General features: G+C 45.3%; 1 protein-coding gene across 1 annotated transcript in view; it reads right to left on the bottom strand.

Moving 5' to 3' along the window:
• Positions 1–8,763: 8,763 nt before the first annotated feature.
• The window catches only part of LOC120913545 (CTD small phosphatase-like protein 3), a 74,648-nt gene continuing 59,043 nt past the window's right edge, over positions 8,764–24,368 (bottom strand). Inside the window, exon 12 of the mRNA XM_040323540.1 lies at positions 8,764–8,964. Coding sequence (XP_040179474.1) covers positions 8,902–8,964 — 63 coding nt within the window. The 3' untranslated portion in view covers positions 8,764–8,901. The remainder of the gene's footprint in view (positions 8,965–24,368) is intronic.

The following is a 24,368-nucleotide window of genomic DNA, read 5'->3' on the forward strand; positions in this document are numbered from 1 at the left end:
TATAGTAAAGGAAACTATTTAGGGAAAAAAAAAAAAATCAAAAATCCTATTTTATTTTACAGTCTGTATCCTCCACACAGCAGTCATCCTAAGATGTTGCTCAGCCTATGAACTCCAGTGGCCTATTCCCCATTTCATAGGGGTCAAAGGCAGACTAACAGCATTGTCCCATGAGAAAGAGTGAAATAGGATGGGTGACAATGATGTGCACTGGTAGTGGACACTGATAAAAGAACTGATTGGCACCACTGCTGGGCATTGACAGGTGGCACTTTTTTTTTGCACTGATGAGGCAGATGTGCCTCTTCAGGACCAATGTCCTTAACACAAGAGGAAATATAAATAAATTTACAGGTTTTGTTTACGTCACATGATTGGCTGAAGCTGATGACGTGGTAAGGGGCCAGGATCGGCCCCTTACTCGGATCTGTGATCACCTGAGTCTCAGTGACTCTGATCACAGTCATAACAATTCAGGTCAACACTGTAGCCGTCATTCGGCTATAACGCAAACGCCAAATGGTTAAAGGAACAGGATTTTTTTTTTTTTTAAGGGTTACAACCACTTTAAAATCTCTTCTCAAAACAACTATCTTTCACCCATGGTTTAGGCTGGGTTCACACTTGTCCGACAAACGGTCCTACATTGGGAGCCTCATGTAGCATGACGTGTGAAAATCAATGTTTCCCTATGAGAGCCGTCTTAACTGGTCCTACACAAGTCGGTCCGACTTTGAAAATGCTCCCTGTACTACTTTTGGTCCTACATTGATCCTACTTCAACCCATTGAATATCATTGAAGTCGGACCAAAGTAGTATCCTGTTCATGAAAGTAGGATGGATGTAGGACCAATGTAGGATAAATGTAGGATGAAAGTAGTGTAGTAGTGTGAACCCAGCCTCAGTGTGAGTAAATCACCCCTGACAATTGGAAAGCCACTCCCCTGCCTAGCCTTTTCACAGGAAATACAAGTAATGTTTTTAGCTCAAAAACAATCATAAATCCTCAGTGTCCCAGCCAATCAATCCCTTGCAGTAAAAAACATATGTATGCCTTAAAATTATTTATATATATATATATATATATATATATATATATATATACTACTTTACTGTAAAGTGTAATTTCTTAAGTGTTGTCACATGAAAAGCTATAATAAAATGGGAGGGGTGTACTCACTTTTGTGGGGGGTTGTGTGTATGTGTGTATATATGTATATATATATATATATATATATATATATATATATATATATATATATATATATATATATATATATATCTATATATATATATATATATATATATATATATATATATATACACATACACACAACCCCCCACAAAAGTGAGTACACCCCTCCCATTTTATTATAGCTTTTCATGTGACAACACTTAAGAAATTACACTTTACAGTAAAGTAGTAAATGTACAGCTTGTATAACCAGGTGAGGACAAATGTGTCTTGCCTACAGTCAAGTATGGTGGTGGGAGCGTCGTGGTGTAGGGCTGCAGGCACTGGGGAGCTACAGTTTATTGCAGTAACCATGATGCCAACATGTACTGTGACATACTGAAGCAGAGCATGCTCCAGTCCCTTCGGAGACTGGGCTACTTGCTCTAGTATATAGGTGTCTAATACATTCATATACTTTTTGTCAGTGTAGGGAGAAGTTGCTGCTTCCAGCAGGGACAGAGTTTAGCGAAACAAATCGCTACCTAACAGGTCCACAAAAGTCCTTTCAAGCACTGGTATAGGTGTGCTACTTTCTCTGCAGTTCATGATAGTGTGTAATACATTCATATACCATGAAACATGTACTGTAACATACTGAAGCAGAACATGCTCCGTCCCTTCGGAGACTGGGCAACAGGGCAGTATTCCAAAATAATGACCCCAAACACATCCCCAAGACAACCACTACCTTGCTAAAGAATCAGAGGGTAAAGCCGATGGACTGGCCAAGCATTTCTCCAGACCTAAATAGGACCACTAATAGAAATCATGGCGCCCTGGACAGACTACCTGACAGGGCCCTCTTCAGCCCCACCCCTATACAGAGAGGCTAAATTGTGGGCATCGCCAATTTAAAAATATGCACCACACAGAGCTGAAAAACAGACATGATTTAAATTACACTTAATTATTGGGCATGGCTTAAAGGGGTGTGGTTAGAGTCTAAGATGACTGTGTGCAGGATGCAGATGACACTGTGCTGCATTCAAAACTACACTGTCCCGTTTCTCACAGTCAAACAGTTCTACATAAAAAAGAAGATGCTATTTATGTCAGCTAAAACCCCATACACACCATCAGATTTTCTGCAGATTTTTGTCTTCAGATTTACCAAAAACATAATATGAGGTCAAACCCCCTAAGAGTTTCAATTTGTATGCAATCAGGCGGGCCCCTTGTACTACATGGTTTTGGTAAATCTGAAGACAAAAATCTGCAGATAATCTGATGGTGTGTATGGGGCTTTAGACTACTTTAAAAAAATTAATAAAAATTCGAAACTTAATGAGAAGTAATATGTCTCAGGGCCAGTTCACACCATGCCTGCATCTGAATTGTAAAGGAATGTGCTGTGGATTCCTGTACAATTCAACCTGCATGCAAAACGCACTCTTTTACGATCTGCAGCAGGTGTCAATAAAAAGTTAATGACACCTCAAACGCAGGTCGCAAATGTAGTGCGTTTGTCCTGCACCTGCCAGCAGTGCATTTAAAAAAAGTAGTGCATGGAGCGCGGCATAAGGGGGGCCCCCCTCTCCCGCCAGCCACCACCAATATAAGTGATCTCGCAACAAATCCACCGCAGAGACCACCATTATCGGAAACTGAACCGCACACTGAAGAAGGATATGGCAGCTAGAGATTATATATGTGTAGCGCCTATGTACTTTGCAGTACTGGTGCTAGTCAAATTTAAATGTAGATCAGAGTTAGACTCTGATCCTGATTGTTAGTGGCAAATTGCGGTGTCTGTCTCAGCTTGACTGTGCCGTGAGCCGTTCTGCTGTGCTGGGGTGTGTTTTTCCAACCCCGGTGCTGTAGGTGGCAGCAGTGGAGTCGAGGTTTGGGTGCTCTTCCCAGCAGCCAATGGCGAGGGTTTGTCCTCGTTGTGCATGCTGGGAGGGGGTATTTATGGGACAGACACCATTGTTCTGGGTCTTCTTCGTCGGAGTGTGGCACCCACCTTCAGGGTAGCCACATCACGGCCCCCCTGTGCTATGGCCTACCTGGCCGGGGCGTGCGTGCCACGCAGTGTTCCTAGTTCCAGGACCATGTTGGCCCGGAGCATCTGAACCAGCGATGAGAATCCAGTGAGCGGCTAGGTTCCCCTTTTGAAGATCCCAAGCTGTATGCCGTTAGGTGGGGAAGTTGGTCTGAGGAACCCATTTGAGAGGCTGGCGGTCCAATTGGGCTTGGACGAAACCACCGGGGATCACAGGTAACCGGACACTGCGAGACTGGTCACCAGTCAATCGATACCTGGATGACAAGTTGAAGGAGATCCAGACTCAACCTATCCAAGGAGGCATATCTCCAAGAATTTTACCCAGAGGGGACCTGTGGCAGAGGTATCTTCTGAGGCTCTTTGAGAGGGGTCTGTGGCAGAGACTTTCTCCCAAGTTCACCTAGGAGGGTCTGTGGCAGAGACTTATTCCTGTAATTGTCCGAGTAACATCCCGGCTGCCAGGTCAGCGAGAGAGGCCTGTCCAGGTGCACTGAACCCACTCCGGCGGGAGTGGTGAAAAGTGTTACGTTTGGGAGCAGGACTGTTTCCCATCATTACGCCTGAATCTGCTATCCTTCCTCTTTTCAACTTTACTTTCCTCACTGCAAGTTTATTGTTTTTACCCGGCTGGGTAATAAAGAACACCTGTCGTGGACATTCCTTTACTTCTGTTTATGCACATACGCATCACTCACCCCTAGAAAATTTGGAGGAGCCACAAGGTAACATGCCGCCCAAAAATCCAGCAGCTCCAATGGGGTTAATGCTACACACATACATATCTGTATTTTTTTTTTACCAGCGGGAATGTGGGGGGAACGCAGTTGCAGCACCTCTAGCCCTGAATGTATGTACTGGGGTATGCTGGCAAAAATATATTGTTGTGTGGTGGTCTATTATTGCAAGGGAGAGGAATTGTCAAAGCAGAGGTCTATGGTTTGTGGCTGCTGGAGGGTCCATTTATGCTGGCTGCTAGGAAACGTTGTTTCTGGGGGTTTATTGTTGCTGGGCTGGATCTATTGTCGTTGGGGTGGTATTTTGTAATAGGTATTTTATTGTTGCTGGGGCAGAGAGGTATAATGTTGTGGGGGATCTATTGTTGCTGGGGTGTGTCTAGTGTTGCTGGGGGTATTTATTATTTCTTGTGAATCTATTGTTGCTGGTTGCAGAGGATCACGTTTAATGCTTTTCTTGCCATTATTAACAAACACAATACAAAGTACTTAGCATCACAAAATAATACTTGGTTCTGTATTCTCTATCCCAGGGGTCTTCAAACTACGGCCCTCCAGTTGTTCAGGAACTACAATTCCCATCATGCCCAGTCATGTCTGACTGTCAGTGTGTTACAATACCTCATGGGATGTGTAGTTCTGTACAGCTGGAGGGCCGTAGTTTGACGATCCCTGCTCTAAAAGGACCGGTACTGGGAGGTGGGTAGGGGTGAAACCAAGGGACAGTGCTCAGTTCCTGCACCTAATCTCTGCGGGGGGGAAAAAAAAAAAAAAAAAGCTGTGCACATACACTCTGTATTTTGAACCAAAGCATGTCACTGCTTGCCACGCCTCTGATGTGTTTCATCACTACTGACTTTTTTAGGGGATATCTTAGCAGCAAGAACAAACAAAAACTTTATCCTGCAGCTAGCTGGGCAAATAAACAGATTGCTCGCTGGATCAGCCAATACCCACATCTTCCCCACTATTGGGAGACAAACAGAGAGTAGAGTTGAGCGAACCCGAACTGTAAAGTTCGGGTTCGGTACGGACTTTGGGTTTTTCCCGAACCCGAATAATTGGAAAAAGTTCGGGTCCGGGAAAAAAAAGTGCGCGGAGGTCCCCGCAAATTCAATAACCAGACCCTTTAGGTCTGGTATGGATATTAAGCGGCACCCCGCTGTCAATTTAAAAAAAAAAAAGACGTGCGGTTCCCCCTAAATATCCATAACCAGACACGTTATCCGAGCACGTTGACCTGGCCAGCCGCAGAAAAGAGGGGGGACAGAGTGCGGGCCCCTCTCCTGAACCGCACCAGGCCACATGCCCTCAACATTGGGAGGGTGCCCCCCAAAGCACCTTGTTCCCATGTTGATGGGGACAAGGGTCTCATCCCCACAACCCTTGCCCGGTGGTTGTGGGTGTATGCGGGCGGGAGGCTTATCAGAATCTGGAAGACCCCTTTAACAAAGGGGACCCCCAGATCCTGACCCCCCTCCCCCTGTGTGAAATGGTAATGGGGTACCACAGTGTACCCCAACCATTTCACGAAGGAAGTGTAAATTCTTGTAAAAAAAAAAAAAAAACAACACACACCGTAGAATAAAGTCCTTTATTAATAAAAAAGAAAAAAACTCCAGCGGTCATAATCCACTCGTTCCCGACTTCCTGCTCCAACGTGCGGGGTCACGTGACGGGTGGCCCTGCCTCCCCTATATAAGTAATGTCACAGCTTCAGCGCGTCATTCGCTGGGCTGCGGTGAGAGGAGGTCGGCGATGCTGCACTCTGGATGGATAGATCTTCTCATCGCTGGAGATCACCCGCACCCGTCGCTGGATCAGGACAACGTTGGAGCAGGAAGCCGGGAACGAGTGGATTATCACCGCTGGAGTTTTTTTCTTTTACTAATAAAGGACTTTATTCTACGGTGTGTGTTTTTTTTTTTTTTTACAAGAATTTACACTTCCTTCGTGAAATGGTAGGGGTACAGTGTATCCCATTACCATTTCACACGGGGGGTCAGGATCTGGGGGTCCCCTTTGTTAAAGGGGTCTTCCAGATTCTGATAAGCCTTGTGGGGATGAGACCCTTGTCCCCATCAACATGGGGACAAGGTGCTTTGGGGGGCACCCCAAAGCACCCTCCCAATGTTGAGGGCATGTGGCCTGGTGCGTTTTTTTTTTCTAAAATTCCGTGTCGCATTGATCATTGACTTTTTTTTTAAAGTTCGGGTTCGGACCCGAACATCCAGGTGTCCGCTCAACTCTAACAGGGAGCATAAAATAGACTTACTCAGGATCAATCCAACATAACATCAATACATAACTGCACCCAATTGTCCATGCACAATCTAACCTAATAAAAGAAGTAAGATAAAATTAAATTAAGATACTTCATAACTTTAAACAAATACTAATATTTTTCTACAGGATATAAGTTGCTTGATCATTTACAAAAATATTAGAATAATATTAATATACAGTAGGTAAAGATCGAATATTCCCCATAATGACATATGCAAACTTTATATTAACACACTACTAAAATATCCATTTTACATTCATGATAAAAGTTTAATTTGTTTTAAACCCAAATTAAAAATAAAAACAAACACTAATAAAGCAATTGATGTATTTTTTTTGTATTAAGGCTTTTCAGGGTGAGAGAGTGCCAACTATAAATCCATTGTGTTTCTTTTTTAGAGGTATCCCGTGGACCCCTTCAATGGCGCAAAGCTGTAAAATCAGGAAGAATTTTAGGCAGGTTCATAACCATGAAAAAAAAATAATTGAAAATGCTGTCACCAATTAAATAAACACTGGTATCAAATGAATAATGTCCGATGAATAAATGCAGGTATTGTGGTCTGTAGGCTGACAAGTGGAGTAACACTTCACCCAGTGAAATTGAAGAACAAAAAAGTTCCCACCACCATATAAAGATGTCTGCTTACCAGAGCAAGCCAAAAATCGCAGTCGGCTGTCACCCACCCGCGGCCTTTGGTATGCACATGGAGATGGTAGGATTGCACCAGAAAACAGGATGATGTCAAATTGGGAAATTGCTACGGTCAGATGTGCTCGGTCTCCAGGTCCATGCAGCCAACACAATGCACCAAGGGGAGGAAGGAACACAGACCATAGTGCATTACCACAATAAAAATGTATTAACTAAAAAGTAGAACACTTACATCATAAAATGGAAAATATGCATAAAAGTTTGGCTGGCCGACAAGATACAGAACCCAGTCGTCCTCTGCCAACAGCGTGGTGACGTCAGAGCATCGCACCCAAACGCGTTTCTTCACAGCAGACGTTGTCAATGGGGAACTCATTCCCATTGATAACGTCTGCTGTGACGAAACGCGTTTGGGTGCGACACTCTGACCTGGCTTCCATGCCGCACTGCATTGAGGCATTAATGGTTGCAAAAGGGGCCCAAACCAAGTACTGAGTACATATGCATGCTTTTACTTTTCAGAGGTCTGATTTTGTTCTATGTACAATCTTTGTTTTATTGATTGCATGTAATATTCAAATTTTCTGAGATTGTGGATTTACAGTTTTCATGATCTGTAAGCCATAATCATCACAATTATGACAAATCACGGCTTGAACTATCTTGCTTTGCATGTAATGAGTCCATCTCATATATTAGTTTCACCTTTTAAGTTGCATTAGTGAAATAAATTAAATTTTGCACGATATTCTAATTTTTCAAGTATCACCTGTTTAATAGTAAAAAGGTCAGGTCTGAGCATGAAGGCCCTTTACAAAATCTGGGAGGTTAATCTGGGGTTAAAGCAGGTGGTAATAAAGCAACACAACACTGTGTGCTTTAACCCCTTGTTTGCTGTACTGCACAATGCATGGTACTTAGAGCAGCCTTATTCACTTGAATGGGTCATGCTAGGCAGGTGCTACACCTATAAACCATGACAGGGCATAGAACTCCTGCTGCATCATGTTTACGCCACTGCAGCTAAAGGGGGTTTGGGCGGGGATATCAAAAACACATTTTACCTATGAAGTTTAACCACCCCCCAAACTGAAAATGTACATGCCCCCTGTTCTGAACCCCCCTTTAAGGCTGCTTTCACACAGATGTGCTGTGGTTTACCCACACTGCAGGTGCAGTGCATCTGCAACGTTTCTGGGTTAGCTGTGCTTTACCATAGACTTCTATTATTATATCCTGCAGATGTGGTGCACTTTCTGAAAGCTCACCAAAACTCCTGCATTCAAGAACTTTTGTGCGATTTTAAACTGTATAACTGAAAAATGGCACAGGAATCTTTTTTTGGTTCGCACTGGAATCGGATTGCATGGATGTTCACACCTATATCTGATTCCTGCACCATTTCACAGTTCGCACTGCGATCTTGCGAACTGATCTGGGGGTGTCATTAACTTTGTATTGACACCCACAGCGGTTCGCAGAGGGCAGTGTGAACCACCGGCAATTCAGATGCGATGCGGGAATCCGCACTGGTATCACACTGGTTCCCGCATCCCACAAGTGTGAACCGAGCCTTAAGCTGGATACACTCTATACAACTTTTGTTCTTTGATTTCCTTTAGATTTACCAAAACCATGTAGTGCCAGGGCCTGCCTAAGTGCATACAAATTGAAACGGTTAAGGTTTGACCTCATATTATATGGTTTTGGCAAATCTAAAAGGAAAAAAAATCTAAAGACAATTGTATAGTGTCTTTTATAAATAAATAGATGTCAGATAATCAGCAAAGAAACTACTAAACGTTGGCAAAGCGAATGGTATACAAAATGCCAGGATAATTCCAATTACATTTTGAATATGCATAATACAAAATTTATTGCATAAAATACAAGGTTATAAATTAAGACATAAAAACAATATTAAAATGATTAAAAAAAATAAAAATCGACAACACAGATATTTTAAAACATACATAACACTGCTCAAGTATCTGCATCCAGCTTGCCAAGGTGGAACTGGCTTGCAATTACCGACCGCACATCATCCTGTTCAGGTGAAAGATTCCACAATTCAAAAGAAAAAAGAGAAGATTAGAAGAGAATTAGGAATAAAAAAACTATATCTCATAAATTTAACATCATATAATTAGAATATAGTTAGGTCCATTCATAAACAAGAAAAAAAAATTACTACATGCTCTCCGGGAATCTCAGGGGAGAAAAAAAAAACACACACACACACACATTTGTTAAGTGTGAATATTGGTAAAATAGTTATTATAGAAGCGATGAGACCTGGGCTTCCTGGCGCGTCTTGTAACTTTATAGCAACACTTTGTAGAATGATATGTGTGTAGCGCTTGTGTACTTTCGTACAGGTGCTATGTTTAAATTTAGTGGGAGAATGAGAGTTATGTTACTCTCATCCTTTGATTTTTTAAATTTGGCTATCGCCAAATCTGGATTGTCCTGTGTGTCAGTTTGCGCTCCAGAGATGCAGTCTCATCTTTGGGGGGCAGGTGGCACCAGAGGGGTCCAGGCGGAGCCGCTTCTTCCCAGCAGCCAATTGGAGGAGTTTTCCCTCGCGGGGCATGCTGGGGAGGGGTATTTCTATGGCGGAGGCCGTTGTTCGGGGTTCTTCGCGGGTTCCAGGTGCGGCACCCACCTTTAGGGTGTGCGCACATCACAGGCCCCACCACTATGGCCTACCTGGCCGGGGTCGCGTGCTACGCAGAGTTCCTGACTCTGGGCTCTCATAGTCCGGAGCAATGTATGCTGCAAATGGGCCCCAGTGACTTGCTGGGTCCCCACTTCTATTGAGAAGATCCCAAGCTGGGTGCTGTTCGGTGGGGGATTGGTCTGAGGAGAACCCGGAGGCAGGTGATCCAATAGGGCTGTAACGAACCATCGGGGAACTGGGTGACCGGACATGGACAGGTTACATTTAAACTGTCAGTCGGTGACCCCAAAAGACATACTGGGAGGATTTGCTCTATCATTCACAATTTCAGCACTAGGCCTGTGGCAGAGGTCTCATCCAACACCTTGATTTAATCAGAGCCAAGTCAGTGGCAGAGACTTGTTCCTCCCACTTTTACCCACTCCGGCTGGAGTGGCGACGTAAACGAATACAATTGCAGAGGGCAGGACTGCCTTTACTATCGATAGCCTGATATTGTGAAGTTGCTCTTCCTTCACCAACCTATCCTGTCTACCTCAAGTTTACATGTTGGTCGTGTATGACCGGGAAAATAAAGCATTTGAAAACGTCAACCAACGGTCCTGGACATTCTGTTATTGCTCTCTTCGCTACCTTCACCCCTAGACACAATATAGAGGTAACTTAAACACGCCAATCCCAAATCTAATCAGCGGCTCCTCCGGGGGTAGCGCTACATGTGGAACATTGCATACATGAATTGTTAAACTGTGTTTATTTTTTTTAACCTGGAATGAGAAAGGTTCAGTAATGGGGTTAAACAGGGGTCAAGTCCTGGGGAAAAAGTGTGGGAACTCTCACCTAAGATCCACTCCCCCACCAAGAAAAAAATTATACGCTCATATGCATAATTACTAAACCGCATGTTTGTTTTTTCGATCCACTGTACCTTAATAATCCTTTTTGTTACTGGCCGCTTCCTGTATATGGATTCATCAGGTAGTATGCGGGTACTCCGTCACTTCCTCGATGCCGCAATGTCTCCTGGGAGCTTTTGTCATTGTTCCCAGGAGACATTGCAGAGGTCTGCCGCGAGTTAGTTCTTTCTAAATCCCACGATAACTTGCGGCAGACCTCTGCAATGTCTCCTGGGAACAATGACAAAAGCTCCCAGGAGACATTGCAGCATCGAGGAAGTGACGGAGTACCCGCACACTACCTGATGAATCCATATACAGGAAGCGGCCAGTAACAAAAAGGATGACAGTGACTCGAGCTGGGCATTGCCTCTTAGTGAAGGACTGGCTCGGGTGGCTCAGCTGCTCTAGTCCTGCAAAGGGAACAGAGTTCCTGCTGTGAAAAAAGTGCAGGAACTCCGTGCCCACGCGTTAATGCACGACATGAGCCCTGGGGTTAAATGTGGCCTCATACTATGTGAACATCTGCATAATTGCTTGTTATATAGCAGGGATCTCCAAACTTTCTACACAAAGGGCCAGTTCACGGTTCTCCAGAATTTACGGGAGCCGGACTGTGGCCACTGGGAGTAGAAATTATCTTGGCATTTGGCACAATGCATCTTTGGTATTAGGGAGAGGAATAGTGCCCCGTCACCGATGTCAGCGGGAAAAATAGTGCTCCATCATTTGTCTCAGTGGGAGGAATAGTGCCTCATCATTGCTCTCAGTGGGAGGAATAGTGCCCCATCATTGCTCTCAGTGGGAGGAATAGTGCCCCATCATTGCTCTCAGTGGGAGGAATAGTGCCCCATCATTGCTCTCAGTGGGAGAAATAGTGCCCCATCATTGCTCTCAGTGGGAGGAATAGTGCCCCATCATTGCTCTCAGTGGGAGGAATAGTGCCCCATCATTGCTCTCAGTGGGAGGAATATTGCCCCATCATTGCTCACAGTGGGAGGAATAGTACCCCATCATTGTCGTCAATGGGAGAAATAGTGCCCCATTGTTAATGTCAGTAGCAGGAATATTGCCCTGGCCCATTGTTGATGTCAGTGGGAGGAATAATGTTTTGTATCAGTTGGAGAAGTACCCCAAAGGCCAGATAAAGGTAAGCAAAAAGCCGAATCTGGCAGAGGAAGAGGCAGGCCCTTCCGCAGGGGGGGTAGGGCAGGAGCACCAGGCCGGAGCCAAAGTGGGAAGTGGCACAATGTTAGTTCGATTACGTCAAAGGACGCACCAGACTTGGTTGAGTGGCTCACCACCACCACCACCTTATACCCTCCGCTTGAGTCACAGGAATTATTTTCCGATCCATCTGAAGACATTTCCGTTGTGCAGCCATTCTTGGCATTGGATCAGGAAGAGGAGGTAGCAACAGCCGGCACTCAGCAGTCTGACGACAGTACCCAGATCAGCCCAAGGAGGTTGGTGCCTGCTGTTGCTGCCTACTCCGAGATCTCCATTGTTAGTGATGGGGAAGGTGACATCTGAGGATGTGTCTACAGACGTCACGTGGGTGCCCCCAAGAAAGGAAGAGGAGGGGAATTCAGAGGGAGAGATGGATAAGCAGATAGGGAGGAGAAGCAGGCGGAACTTACATTGCACAGGAGGGACAAACCAGACTCCTAATTTATCAGGAGCGAGCCATCAACCATGTACGGTCATCTGGCGTTTCCAGGACGCCGGCCCATGGCTCTGCAGTGTGGGCTTTTTTTTAACGTGTCCGCTGCAGACAATAGTGTTGCCATCTGCAGCCTTTGCAGTCAACGCATAAGTCGCGGTAAGCCCAACACTCACCTAGGGACGACCGCCTTAAGAAGGCACCTGGCCTCCCATCACCAAACCCAGTGGGAGCAACGCCATCAGAACCCACAAAGCCACACTCCAGGCTCTAACCGTCCAACCTCTTCTCCTTCCCCTCTATGCTCACAATTGTCCTCCACTCCACCTTTCATCATGCCTTTCTCACGTTTTTCTGCAAAAAGGCAGGCTTCCGTGGCCCAAATGTTCGATCGTAAAAAAACGATGATGCCGGATAACCCTCTTGCACAACGGTTGACTGCTGGCTTGTCGGAACTGATAGCCCACCAACTACTGCCATATAAACTGGTGGAGTCGGAGGCCTTTCGAAAATGTGTGGCCAATGGAAGGTCCCAGGAAGGAATTTTTTTCACAGAAGGGCATCCCAGAGCTATTTGGCCATGTTCAGCGGCAAGCAAATGTATCTCTGGCACACAGTGACGGTGCCAAGATACATCTGACCACAGACACGGGGTCTTGAAAACGCGGGCAGGGAAGGTATATAAAACTTTCACTGCCCACTGAGTGAACCTTCTGACGGCCGTCAAGCATGTAACCCGTGGCACCCATGTAGATTTGGTTTTACCGCCATGGATTACATGCAGGCCTGCCTCTTCTTCTCCTCCTCCTACTCCATCCTCCTCGGCTGACTTCTCATTTTTTCCGATGCTACCGTTTTTTCCGTTGCGCCGCCCAAGATCCCCAGAACCTATTTAACATGCCAGGTGAGACGTTGCCATGCTGTGCTGCGTCTGTTGTGCCTGGAAGACAAGAGCCACACTGGTCCTGCACTCCTTTCAGCTTTGCGTTCACAGGCAGATCAGTGGCTAACACCGCTCAATTTGACAGTTGGTAAAGTAGTGTCTTGCGGCAGGCCAGGAAAATCTTGGCCCATTTCAGAAGATCTTACACGGCCATGGCTCGCCTTGCTGACATTCAGCGGCGACACAACCTGCCCGTCAGACGTCTTATTTGTGACTGCCTGATGGGATGGAACTCAACATTGTATATGCTTGATAACTGGAGCAGCCTAACGACTACTTGTACGAACTCTGCGGCAGGACAGGTTCTGGGGAGCTTTTTTGCACCGCACCAGTGGCTGCTCATGCACGACTCATGCAGACTTCTGCGGCCATTTGATGAGATCACCTAACTGGTCAGTCGCAGCCAGGGCGCCATCAGTGACATTGTACCTTACGCCTTCTTTCTGGAGCGTGCATTGCGTTGTGTCATTGATCAAGCCATCGAGGAGCGGGAAGATTAGGACGTCGCAATGCTGAATGAATTCCCAGGGGGGGCTACTCCACCTGAGACAAGTCAACAACGGGAGTCTGAAGAGGAGGATGGTGCCGGGGTGGAGGAGGAGGAGCAAGAAGCGCATGCTTTAAACCTTTCTGGGATCCCTGGTGTTGTCTGTGGATGGGGGAGGAGAACAAGGACGACATTATCCTGGATGATGAGCAGGAGCCAGGCCAGTAAAGCGCTTCCAGTTTAGTGCAAATGGGGGCCTTCATGCTCCAGTGTTTTAAGAGGGACCCCGTATAAAAAGCATAAAGGACAAGGACCAGTACTGGGTGGCAACATACTTATACCCTTTGTACAAACAAAACATGGCGGAAATGTTACCACCATCACAGAGGGCTATCAGAATGCAGCACTTCCAGGCCTTGCTTCGAGAAATGCTGCATTCTGCTTTTGCGTTCGCTAGCAGAGGAATTTCCACTCACAGAGAAACAGTTTCGGGTACCAATCCAACAGCGCCTGCAAGAAGAGGGCGGTTTGAAGAGGTCTTGGTCACTAATGATACGAGATCATTCTTTCAGCCGACCCATCGACAGCTGTCCTCCGGATCCAGCATCAGGGAACGCCTAGACTGACAGCTGTCCGACTACATCGGGTTAACGGCCTATGTGGATGCACTGAGAAGTGATGAACCCCTGGACTACTGGGTGGGCAGGCTTGACCTCTGGCCAGAGCTTGCACAATTTGCAATGGAACTGTTGGCTTGCCCCTCATCCAGTGTCCTGTCTGAAAGGACGTTCAGCACAGGAAGGGGGGTCGTGACCGATAAGCGCACTCGCCTAGCTCACAACAGTGTTGACTACCTCACATTTATAAAAATGAATAAAACATGGATCTCTGAGGAATTCAACACATGTGACCAGTAGACCATGTTTCATTCAAATTCAGGTGAACGCCTGTGGGCTAATTTTTTGGGCCTGTACTGGTGAATGCCTAATGTACCACCGGCCACAGAATACAAGGTTTTTTGTTGTCAGGTTAATGCCTGTGGGCTAAATTTTGAGGCCTGTAATGGCTGACACTTACTTCTGTATCCGGTGAATAGCTTAATGTACCTTCAGCCACAGAATACAAAGTTGTTTGCCGTCAGGTGAACGCCTGTCGGCAAATTTTTGGGGCTTGTAATGGCTGCAACTTACTTATGTATCCGATTTTTCACTTAATACTTCTGGTAGGTCAGTGTTCATGTTGTGGGACTATTTGTGCACAGCTAGTATTTTGTGGCTGCAAATATGACCTGCAGGTTTTTAATATTCGCCTGCCATTAAAGTCAATGGGGCCCGCCGCAAACTTTCGGTTTGCGGACATTTGCGAATGTTCGCAGTTAGCGTTCGCGAACCGTCCCGTCGGATGTTCGTCCATCACTAGTTATAGTTACTTATATAGAATGTGTAGTTTACCACTGCCATCTAGTGGCAAAAGTCTGTAGCAGATTTATCTCTAGTTATGTTAATTTCTCAGACAGGAAGTAACACTTGGTTTAGGAAGTTCTTCAGCCTTTTTAGATTGCTATTCTCTATGGATGCAGCATGTTTGTTTCTCTCCCAATGGGCTTGAGACATCACCTGCAAGTGCCTTTCTGTTGTGTCATCTGTCATTTATGCTAGACTAATGATTCTGTGTGTACTGATATCTTGTCATCGTATTGTATTGCAGTTTCACCAAAAAAGTAAAATAAAGTTGGATTCCTTCGGTAGCTGTCCGTTTAGAACTACACAGTCAGTGTTTTGAGAGCGGAACAGTGAAAAGGTGATAGCGCAAAAAGCCTGGAGATATTAGTCTCTACACAGACAGAATGAGTCTAAGATCAGGAAAACAGTATAAGGATGAAGATCAGCTACCCAGGACACATCAAGGCAGGGAGAGCATGCCAATTGTCCAGCAAGATGATACATGCTCACACTCGTTTGGATCAGCAAGGTCCAGTCAGATTTCATCAGCAAGTGCCCTTTTAGTCAGAGCTCGCACCAAAGCGGAGGCAGCTCATGTTAAGCTAGAATTTGCTGAGAAAGAGGCTGCCATTATAAAAAAGAGAAATCAGAACAGGAAGCAAAGTTGCATATTCTTCAGCGTCAATGTGAAGCCGCCGCTGCAGCAGCAGAGGCCGCAGCTTATGCGGATATTGAGCAGTCTAGAAGTGGGTCTATCCACGAAGGCCCAGATGTGCCCAAAAACCCCGTTCCTCAGTAGAACATACAAAGGAGTATGTCCAAGAACCGAAATGCAACAAAACGGTTTCCCAATCCAGAGTCAGACAAATTTAAACCAGAACCAGCAGAATCTGAGTGTACGAAACCAAACCCATGAGGTCAGCAGTGCCAGAAAAATTAAAGATGAACCATTAGAGACATAGAGGACCAGGCCTAGTGAATCCTTACTACAGCAACCCAAACACCGGAGCACACAAGATGTCACTAATTATCTTATCCATAAAGAAATGGTTAATTCAGGCTTTCTTAAGTTTGATGACTGCTCCGAGAATTACTGGGCATGGAAATCTTCTTTTCTGAATGCAGTCAAAGACTTATGCCGCGTACACACGATCATTTTTCGGCATGAAAAAAAAACACGATGTTTTTAAAAACGTCATTTAAATGATCGTGTGTGGGCTTCACATCGTTTTTCATCTTCTGAAAAAAAAAAAAAAAATTCGAGCATGCTGCATTTTTTAACGTCGTTTTAAAAAATGTCATTTTTCGGGTTGTAAAAAATGATCGTGTGTGAGCTAAAACCACGTTTTATACGACGTTTTAAACCCGCGCATGCTCAGAAGCAAGTTATGAGACGGGAGCTTGAATGGAACTTCCGCCTTTAGAGTTCCGTTGTACATGTTGTACGTCACCGTGCTTTGCTCATCATTTTTTTTAAAACGATGGTGTGTAGGCAACATCGTTTTTAATGATGAAGTTGGAAAAACATCGTTTTTTCTACATGCTGAAAAACAAAGTTTTTTTTCATGCCGAAAAACGATCGTGTGTACGCGGCATTAGACTTAGCAGCTGAGATGCTAGACCTGATGATAAAATGGCTTGGGACCGAGTCAGCAGAGCATGCAAGAAGGATGCGCAAGATACACATTTAACCCTTCAGCAGGATTTGCTATGGCCTGGCAAAGGCTAGAGGAAATATATGGGGGCAATTGAAGTTGCTCTAATGAAAAAGCCTGGAGTCTTTCCCTAAGCTAAATAGCAGAGACAATTTGAAACTACAAGAGCTAGGTGATATTCTTTGGGAAGTCCAGTGTGCCAAAGAAGGCGACTATTTAAGAGGACTTGCACAATTTGATACCGCCAATGGTACTAAGCCTATAGTGGAGAAACTACCTCACAACCTACAAAAAAAATGGTTGAGTGTTGAAGCCAAATACAAAGTAGTACATGATGTCTCCTTCCCCCCATTCTTTGTGTTTTCTAGGTTTGTGCAGCAGCAAGCTAAGATCAGGTGTGATCCCAGTCTCTCCATCACCAGCAGTCAACTGCCAAAAGCAGAGAAGCCACCTAGAGCCTACAATAGGACTTCAGTGATCACACATATGACAACTGTACCCTCTGAGGACCCAGACTGTCTAAGCAGCTACAAGGTAAAAGACCTTTGAGGGCCCTGATAGACCTCATAAAAAGCCTCATCCTCGAAACAAGTGAAAAGGGTTCAAAAGTAAACCTATCAAGGAAAGGATAGCCTTTCTTAGACAAAACCGCATCTGCTTTATGTGTTGCGAATCCACTAAACATATAGCTAAAGACTGCAAAATACAAGCAGATAGCTCAGAATGTGGCAGTAACAGACATCACAGCTTTACACCCTGATACTTTGCATCAACCACTAGAGGTCACTGAAGCCCCGAAAGATGAGGGCAGGGAGCAAAAAGATAATTCATCTACCCCAGTAATGTCCAAATGCTCTGAAATCTGTGGTGACCGTACAAATCCACGTTCATGTTCCAAGATCTGCCTAGCAACAGTGTACCCCACAGGGGAAAAGCAAAAGGCAGTTAAGATGTATGTGGTTCTGGATGAACAGAGTAACAGGTCACTGGCAAGGTCAGACTTTTTTGATACCTTCAACATTACATCGAGTGCAGTTCCATACACCCTAAAGACATATGCAGGAGTGATGGAAACGTCAGGAAGAAGAGCTACTGACTTTACTATTGAGTCTCTTGACAAGAGAGTCAATCTCTCACTTCCCACTTTTCTTTATCATCTGGTATCATATCACACTTTATCAGAGATCCCTTCACCAGAAGTGGCCAGTCATCCATCATCCTCATCTCAATTCAATATCTCACCTTATTCCAGCTATCCAGATAGATGCCTCTATTCTTCTACTTCTTGGAAGAGACATTCTACAGGTACATAAGGTACGCCAACAAATTAATGGGCCCTTTAATGCCCCTTATGCTCAAAGTCTTGACCTAGGGTGGGTTATAGTAGAAGACGTTTGTCTAGGAGCAGCACATCAGCCTGACAGCATCAACACTTCAAATACATCTGTGCTAGTGAATGGGCGCACGTCCCTTCTTAGTCCATGTCAGAACAGCTTTGTTGTTAAAGAAACCCTAAAACCATACAGTGACTCTCCTAATTACAATAGAGACATTAGTAGTGGCATGAAGACTGACACTTTAGGGAACTCCGTGTTCCAGAGAACAAAAGATGACAAACAAGCAATGTCTATAGACGATCAAGCCTTTCTCAATATCATGGATAAAGAAACTTTCCAAGTTCTATATAGGCCTCAATCTAGGGGTGGTATGGGTCTCCCTAGTTTATGGAAATATTTTCTTGCCGCTAGGCTCTCCCAGTTGTCCCAATGGTTTACTCCCTCTCAGGACATTCCTTGGAAAAAAATTTGAATCCACCTCAGTCTGTCCACTACATCTTCAGGGTATTTTGTGGTCCAACTATGTCCTATACTGTTACCTCCTCAAACTAAATATTATAGTAGCCCACCTATTCCAACTCTGACTTAAGGTAAAAACATACCTTTCTGCTGCCATTTCACCACTTACTTCCATCCTAGGCGATCCTAGATTCAATCTGGATTACAGTAATAGATCCCTATTTTCCTTTTGGATAGACAACCTCACTACCCTAAACTCTTTACAATCCAGATGGAAATTTAAACTCTTTGAATTACTACAAAGTGAATATAACCTCCCATCATCTGAGTATGAACGGTATCTACTGATTAGATCCTTTTTCTCCAAATACTTCGCTATCCTCTCAGTCCAACAACACAATATTTGAGAGGATCTGCATGACCTCATTTAGAGACAGAGGAATGATCTCTCTATTATACCACTATCTCAACCACCTCACCACTCAGGACAAATCTAGCCCAAAGCTACAATGGGAAGAGGATCTTGGACTCTCATTCCCACATGATACCTGGAACTCCATGTCGGAGAACCTTCGGAAATGTAATAGAGCCATCTCATTTAGGGAGACCCCAATGAAACTCTTCTCCAGGTGGTACCTCACCCCTTCCAAAATTCATGTTTTCTATCTAACTGTATCCCCTGTTTCAGAGGTTGTCCTGAAGAGGGCACCCTATTACACACATTCTGGAGTTGCCCACATTTGGCCCAAATTTGGGAAGCAGCGACAGATAGATTTGAAAGCTCCTCAAAACACAAATTCACTCTCACCCCCCAGATATGCATTCTATACGCCAGGATTACAGATATCCCTCCCCCTGCACCAGGCTGTTTCATTCCCTCTGCAGTTCCATCCAATGGATGATAGCCCTTAACTGGAGATCTAGTACTATACTATGGTCGCAGGTGCTGGACAGAATGGAGATGCTAAGATTATCATAAAGAAATATACCATACTCTTAACGATAGCCTCCACCTGTTTGACGTCAAGTGGTCATACTGGAATATCACGCAATAATCCTAATACCACATAATCATTTCATCACCTATGCATTCCGTTCTACTTTGATTCACATTGTTATTCCACTTCAAGTTGTATGATGTGTTTTATATTATTCTGTTGACGCATTACTGAACATATTGTCATGTCTGTATGCATTTTATTTTTCTTGATATCTACAATAAAACTTTTGTAAAAAAAAAAAAAAAGAAACTTTCCAAGATGAAAACAATTGGGTAGCCCCTTTACCTTTTCACACACCCAGTTGTTATTTACCTAGTAACAGAGAGCAAGCTATGAAGCTCCTAAACACACTACGTAAAACTTTGCAAATAAAACCTGAAGTGAAAAAAAGACTTTACAGAATTCATCAAAAGGATGCTTGACCATCACGCTAAAGTAGCACCATCACTGCATGAAGGTAAAGAACACTGGTATCTAGTATATGTTTGGCGTTTACCAGCCACACAAGCCCGACCAAATAAGAGTCGTGTTCGATTCCAGTGCTCAACATGAAGGCGTTTCATTAAATGATGTTCTGCTGAGTGGCCCAGATCTAAACAACACACTTCTGGGTGTCCTTTTACACGTCAGGAAAGAGCCTATTGCCTTCACAGGGGATGGGCAACAGATGTTTTATTGTTTTTTAGTGAGAGAGGACCATCGTGATTATCTGCGTTTCCTGTGGTACAAGGATAATGACATAGTCATAGATAAAGAGGTAACAGTATAGAATGAGAGTGCATGTTTTTGGTAACAGCCCTTCTCCTGCTGTTGCCATATACTGCATGCGCAAAGCTGCCCAGAAAGGTGCAGAACATTATGGTCAAGATGCCAAACACCTTGTGATGAGACATTTCTATGTAGACGATGGACTTGCTTCAGCTAACACACCTGAAGGAGCAATCAACATTCTCAAAGCAAAACAAATGCTGGCAGAGTCTAATCTGCGACTACATAAGATAACCTCTAACAGCTAACAAGTCATGGAAGCTTTCACCGCAAAGACAGAGCTAAAGATCTAAAAGACATTTGCCTGGAAACAGACACCCTTCCTTTACAGAAGAGTTTAGACCTAAGCTGGGATATAGAGAAAGTTTTGTTTTTCAGGTTTCTTCAGCAGAAAAGCCATTCACGAGAAGAGGAATTCTATCCACTGTGAACAGTCTCTATGATCCTCTCGGGTTTGTAGCACCTGTCACCATAAATGGTAAGGCCTTAGTTTGTGAACTGTCAAGTGGAGAAAGTGAGTGGGATGCCTTACTTCCACAAGAGACTCCATGAGTGGGTCCAATGGACAGAGTCTTTACAAGCCTTACAATGTTTACAAGTACCCAGGTGTTATGTTCCTGTTTCATTGTCACAAGCCTGCAAAACAGAACTGTACATTACTGGCGTGGGGTAAAAAAAAAACAAGCTCCCCTGACCCTATCCTGCTGCCATATTGGCACAGATACTCATTGATGGCCCTCTGCTGCGTGTGCAGCCGATGCAGCATGGCCAACGTAGAGTTCCACCTGGTGGGCATATCACAGATTAAGGTTCTTGGGCAGGTTGTATTCCTTTTGGGAGGTCTGCCAACCGAGCACTGGCATTATATGACCGTCAGAAATGCACACAGACTTTCCTGGCCTGCTTCAGGACATCCTGTAAGCCCGGGTACCTGCCCAAGAACCACTGCACCACCAAGTTAAGGACATGAGCAAAACAGGGCCCTGCCGCAGGGCGGAGAGGAGGTTGGTGCTATTGTCGAAAACCACCATTCCTGGCTTAAGCTGGCGTGGCGTCAACCACCTCTGAGCCTGCCCCTGCAGAGCTGACAGAACCTCTGGCCCAGTGTGGCTCCTGTCCCCCAAGCACACCAGCTCAAGCACTGCATGGCATCTCTTTGCCTGCGTACCTGCGTAGCCCCTTGAACGCCTATGAAGCACCGCTGGTTCCAAGGAAACATCAGCACAGGAAGAGGTCACAGAGGAAGAAGACGAGGAGGGGTGGAGGAGAGAGGTGTGTCACAACCAGTAGTAGCATTTTGGAGGCGTGGTGGCAGAACAACCTCCAACACTACTGTACCTTGTCCTGCGTCCTTCCCAGCTGCCAGCAGAGTCACCCAATGCGCCGTGAAAGATAGGCAACATCCCTGTCCACGCCTGCTGGACCATGAGTCAGCAGTAATTTGCACCTTACCACTGACCGCCCTGTCCAGCGAGGCATGGACATTGCCTTCCACATGCCGGTAGAGATCTGGAATCGCCTTCCGTGAGAAAAAGTGGCGTTTGGGAACTTGCCACTGAGGTACCACACATTCCATAAACTCACGGAAGGGGGCAGAATCTACCAACTGAAAAGGCAGCAGTTAAAGTGCTAGCAATTTAGCTAAGCTAGCATTCAACCGCTGGGCATGTGGATGGCTGGGAAAGAACTTCTTTCGGCGCTGGGGCAGGGAAATTTGCCTGGTACAATCTGCCATCGGTGTACCGATAGTAGATTTCCCACAAGTACTTGGCTGTGACACACCTAATTCTACCCCTTCAGTCATATCAGTGTAGGCTTCAGAGAGGACTGAGGGTATAGTGGGGTTGGAGATCCCAGCTGATGAGGAGCAAGGAGAGGTCCGCTTTGTTCTTTAGTGTGGGTCTTTGAGGTACACTTGCCAACGAACTGCATGGCAGGTCGACATATGTCTGGTCAAGCATGTGGTGCCCAAGCGGGTGATGTTTTGGCCACGCGAGATACGCTTGAGACATATGTTGCAAATAGCAGCGGTGCGATCTGATGCGCTCGTCTCAAAAAAGGCCCACACCAAAGAACTTTTGGAATAACGCTGAGACACACATGCGGAGCTCTGCGTTGTGATGCAGTAAGTCTGCTGCCCTTACGCTGGCCCCTGGAGGGCATCCTGCCTTGTTGGAGATGTGAGTCAGTGACCTCATCATCCCCTCCCTCCTCATCACTGTAGAAAACCTGGAAGTATGCTGCAGCTGGGGAAATATGACTGACAGATTTCTGTCCTTCTTGGGAACCCCCTCTCTCTGGGCTCACGTTACTGCCTTCCTCTAGCTGTGTACCATCATCGGAGCCTTCAAACGCTCCGTTTGCAGCTGCTTTGCCTGACAAAGTACCCTGAGCCTGGGTGAGAGAGGATGAGGACAGCTTGGTCATCCACTCTACCAAGTCTTCGGCATGTTGCGGCTCAACACGGCCAGTTGCTGAAGAAAAGGACGAGTGTGTCCCACGGTCACATGCTGATGAGGATGCACCGTGTCCACGACCAGCACTGTTGCCTCTAGACGCAGAACCTGCTTGCCCTCTTTTATCGGCTCGTGACTCTCTGCCTCTCCTTGTTGTCCTTCCAGACATACTAATGGCCTGCAAAGGACACAGACCATACACCACATGAAAGTACTTGCAGAAATATCCCCTGCCTGTAGTATTAATATGAGCAGATGCCTGCCTCTTGGAATAAATATGAGAAACACTAGCTTTACGTAGCTTTAGGTGCACAATGTGCAGAGGACACAGACAGTACACACACACCACGTAGCTTTAGGTGCACACTGCAGAAGACACAGACAGTACACCACGTGAGAATACTGCAGCTAGCACAATCACCTTCCTGCCTGTGAGTATATTCGGAAGAGCAGATCTAGCTAAATTCATTACAGTGTATAAATATATATACACAACACCTGGGATGCATATATATCCTCTACACACTAACTCTAACTGACTAGCCTGCCTGCTCTATCTACCTGAAAAAAAATGACACTCTCTCTGTCCTCTTAACCACAGCAAAACACTACACTAGGCCGACTTGCAGGTGGCCTTTTATAGTGTGGGGCATGTACTAAACCCCCTGAGCCAAAATTGGCCAAAGCCACCCTGGCTTTGGCCAATTATGGCTCTCCGGTTTTTGCGAGCTGCGATTGGCCAAGCATGCGGGTCATAGTGCATGCTTGGCCAATCATCAGCCAGCAATGCACTGCGATGCCGCAGTGAATTATGGGCCGTGACACGCCACGCGAATTTGGCGCGAACGGCCCGTAACATTCGTATTTCGACGAACTGTCGGACATACGATGTTCGAGTCGAACGTGAGTTGGACTCGAACACAAAGCTCATCCCTACTAGCAAGGTTCTACTAACACTGTAGTTATCACAGAGACAACACCGTAAGGTGAAGAGGTGAGGTTTGGTTGCCACCTTAGTTAACATAGTTTATTAAACACCTCTTAGGGCCTCTTAGGGCTTAAACACAACTTAACACCAAAAAACATACACCTTTGTGTGGCGGAAAACGAAACACTGTACATCACCCTGAACACACCATCCCCATCGTGAAACATGGTGGTGGCAGCATCACATTGTGGGGATGCTTTACTTCAGCAGGGACAGGGAAGCTGGTCAGAGTTGATGGGAAGATGGATGGAGCCAAATACAGGGCAATCTTAGAAGAAAACCTGTTTGCGTCTGCAAAAGACTTGAGACTGGGGCGGAGGTTCACCTTCGAGCAGGAAAACAACCCTAAACATACAGGCAGAACTATAATGGTATGGTTTAGCTCAAAGCATATATTTATATTTTAGAATGGCCTAGTCAAACTCCAGACCTAAATCCAATTGAGAATCTGTGGCAAGACTTGAACATTTCTGTTCACAGACGCTCTCTATACAATCTGACAGAGCTTGAGCTATTTTGCCAAGAAGAATGGAAAAAAAATTCACTCTAGATGTGCAAAGCTGGAGACATCCCCAAAAAGACTTGCAGCTGTGATTGCAGCGAAAGGTGGTTCTACAAAAGTTATTTTGACTTGGGGGGGGCTGAATACAAATGCTTGCCACATTTTTCAGATAT

Source organism: Rana temporaria, chromosome 1 (genome assembly GCF_905171775.1).
Source record: "Rana temporaria chromosome 1, aRanTem1.1, whole genome shotgun sequence".
Taxonomy (NCBI): Eukaryota; Metazoa; Chordata; class Amphibia; order Anura; family Ranidae; genus Rana; species Rana temporaria.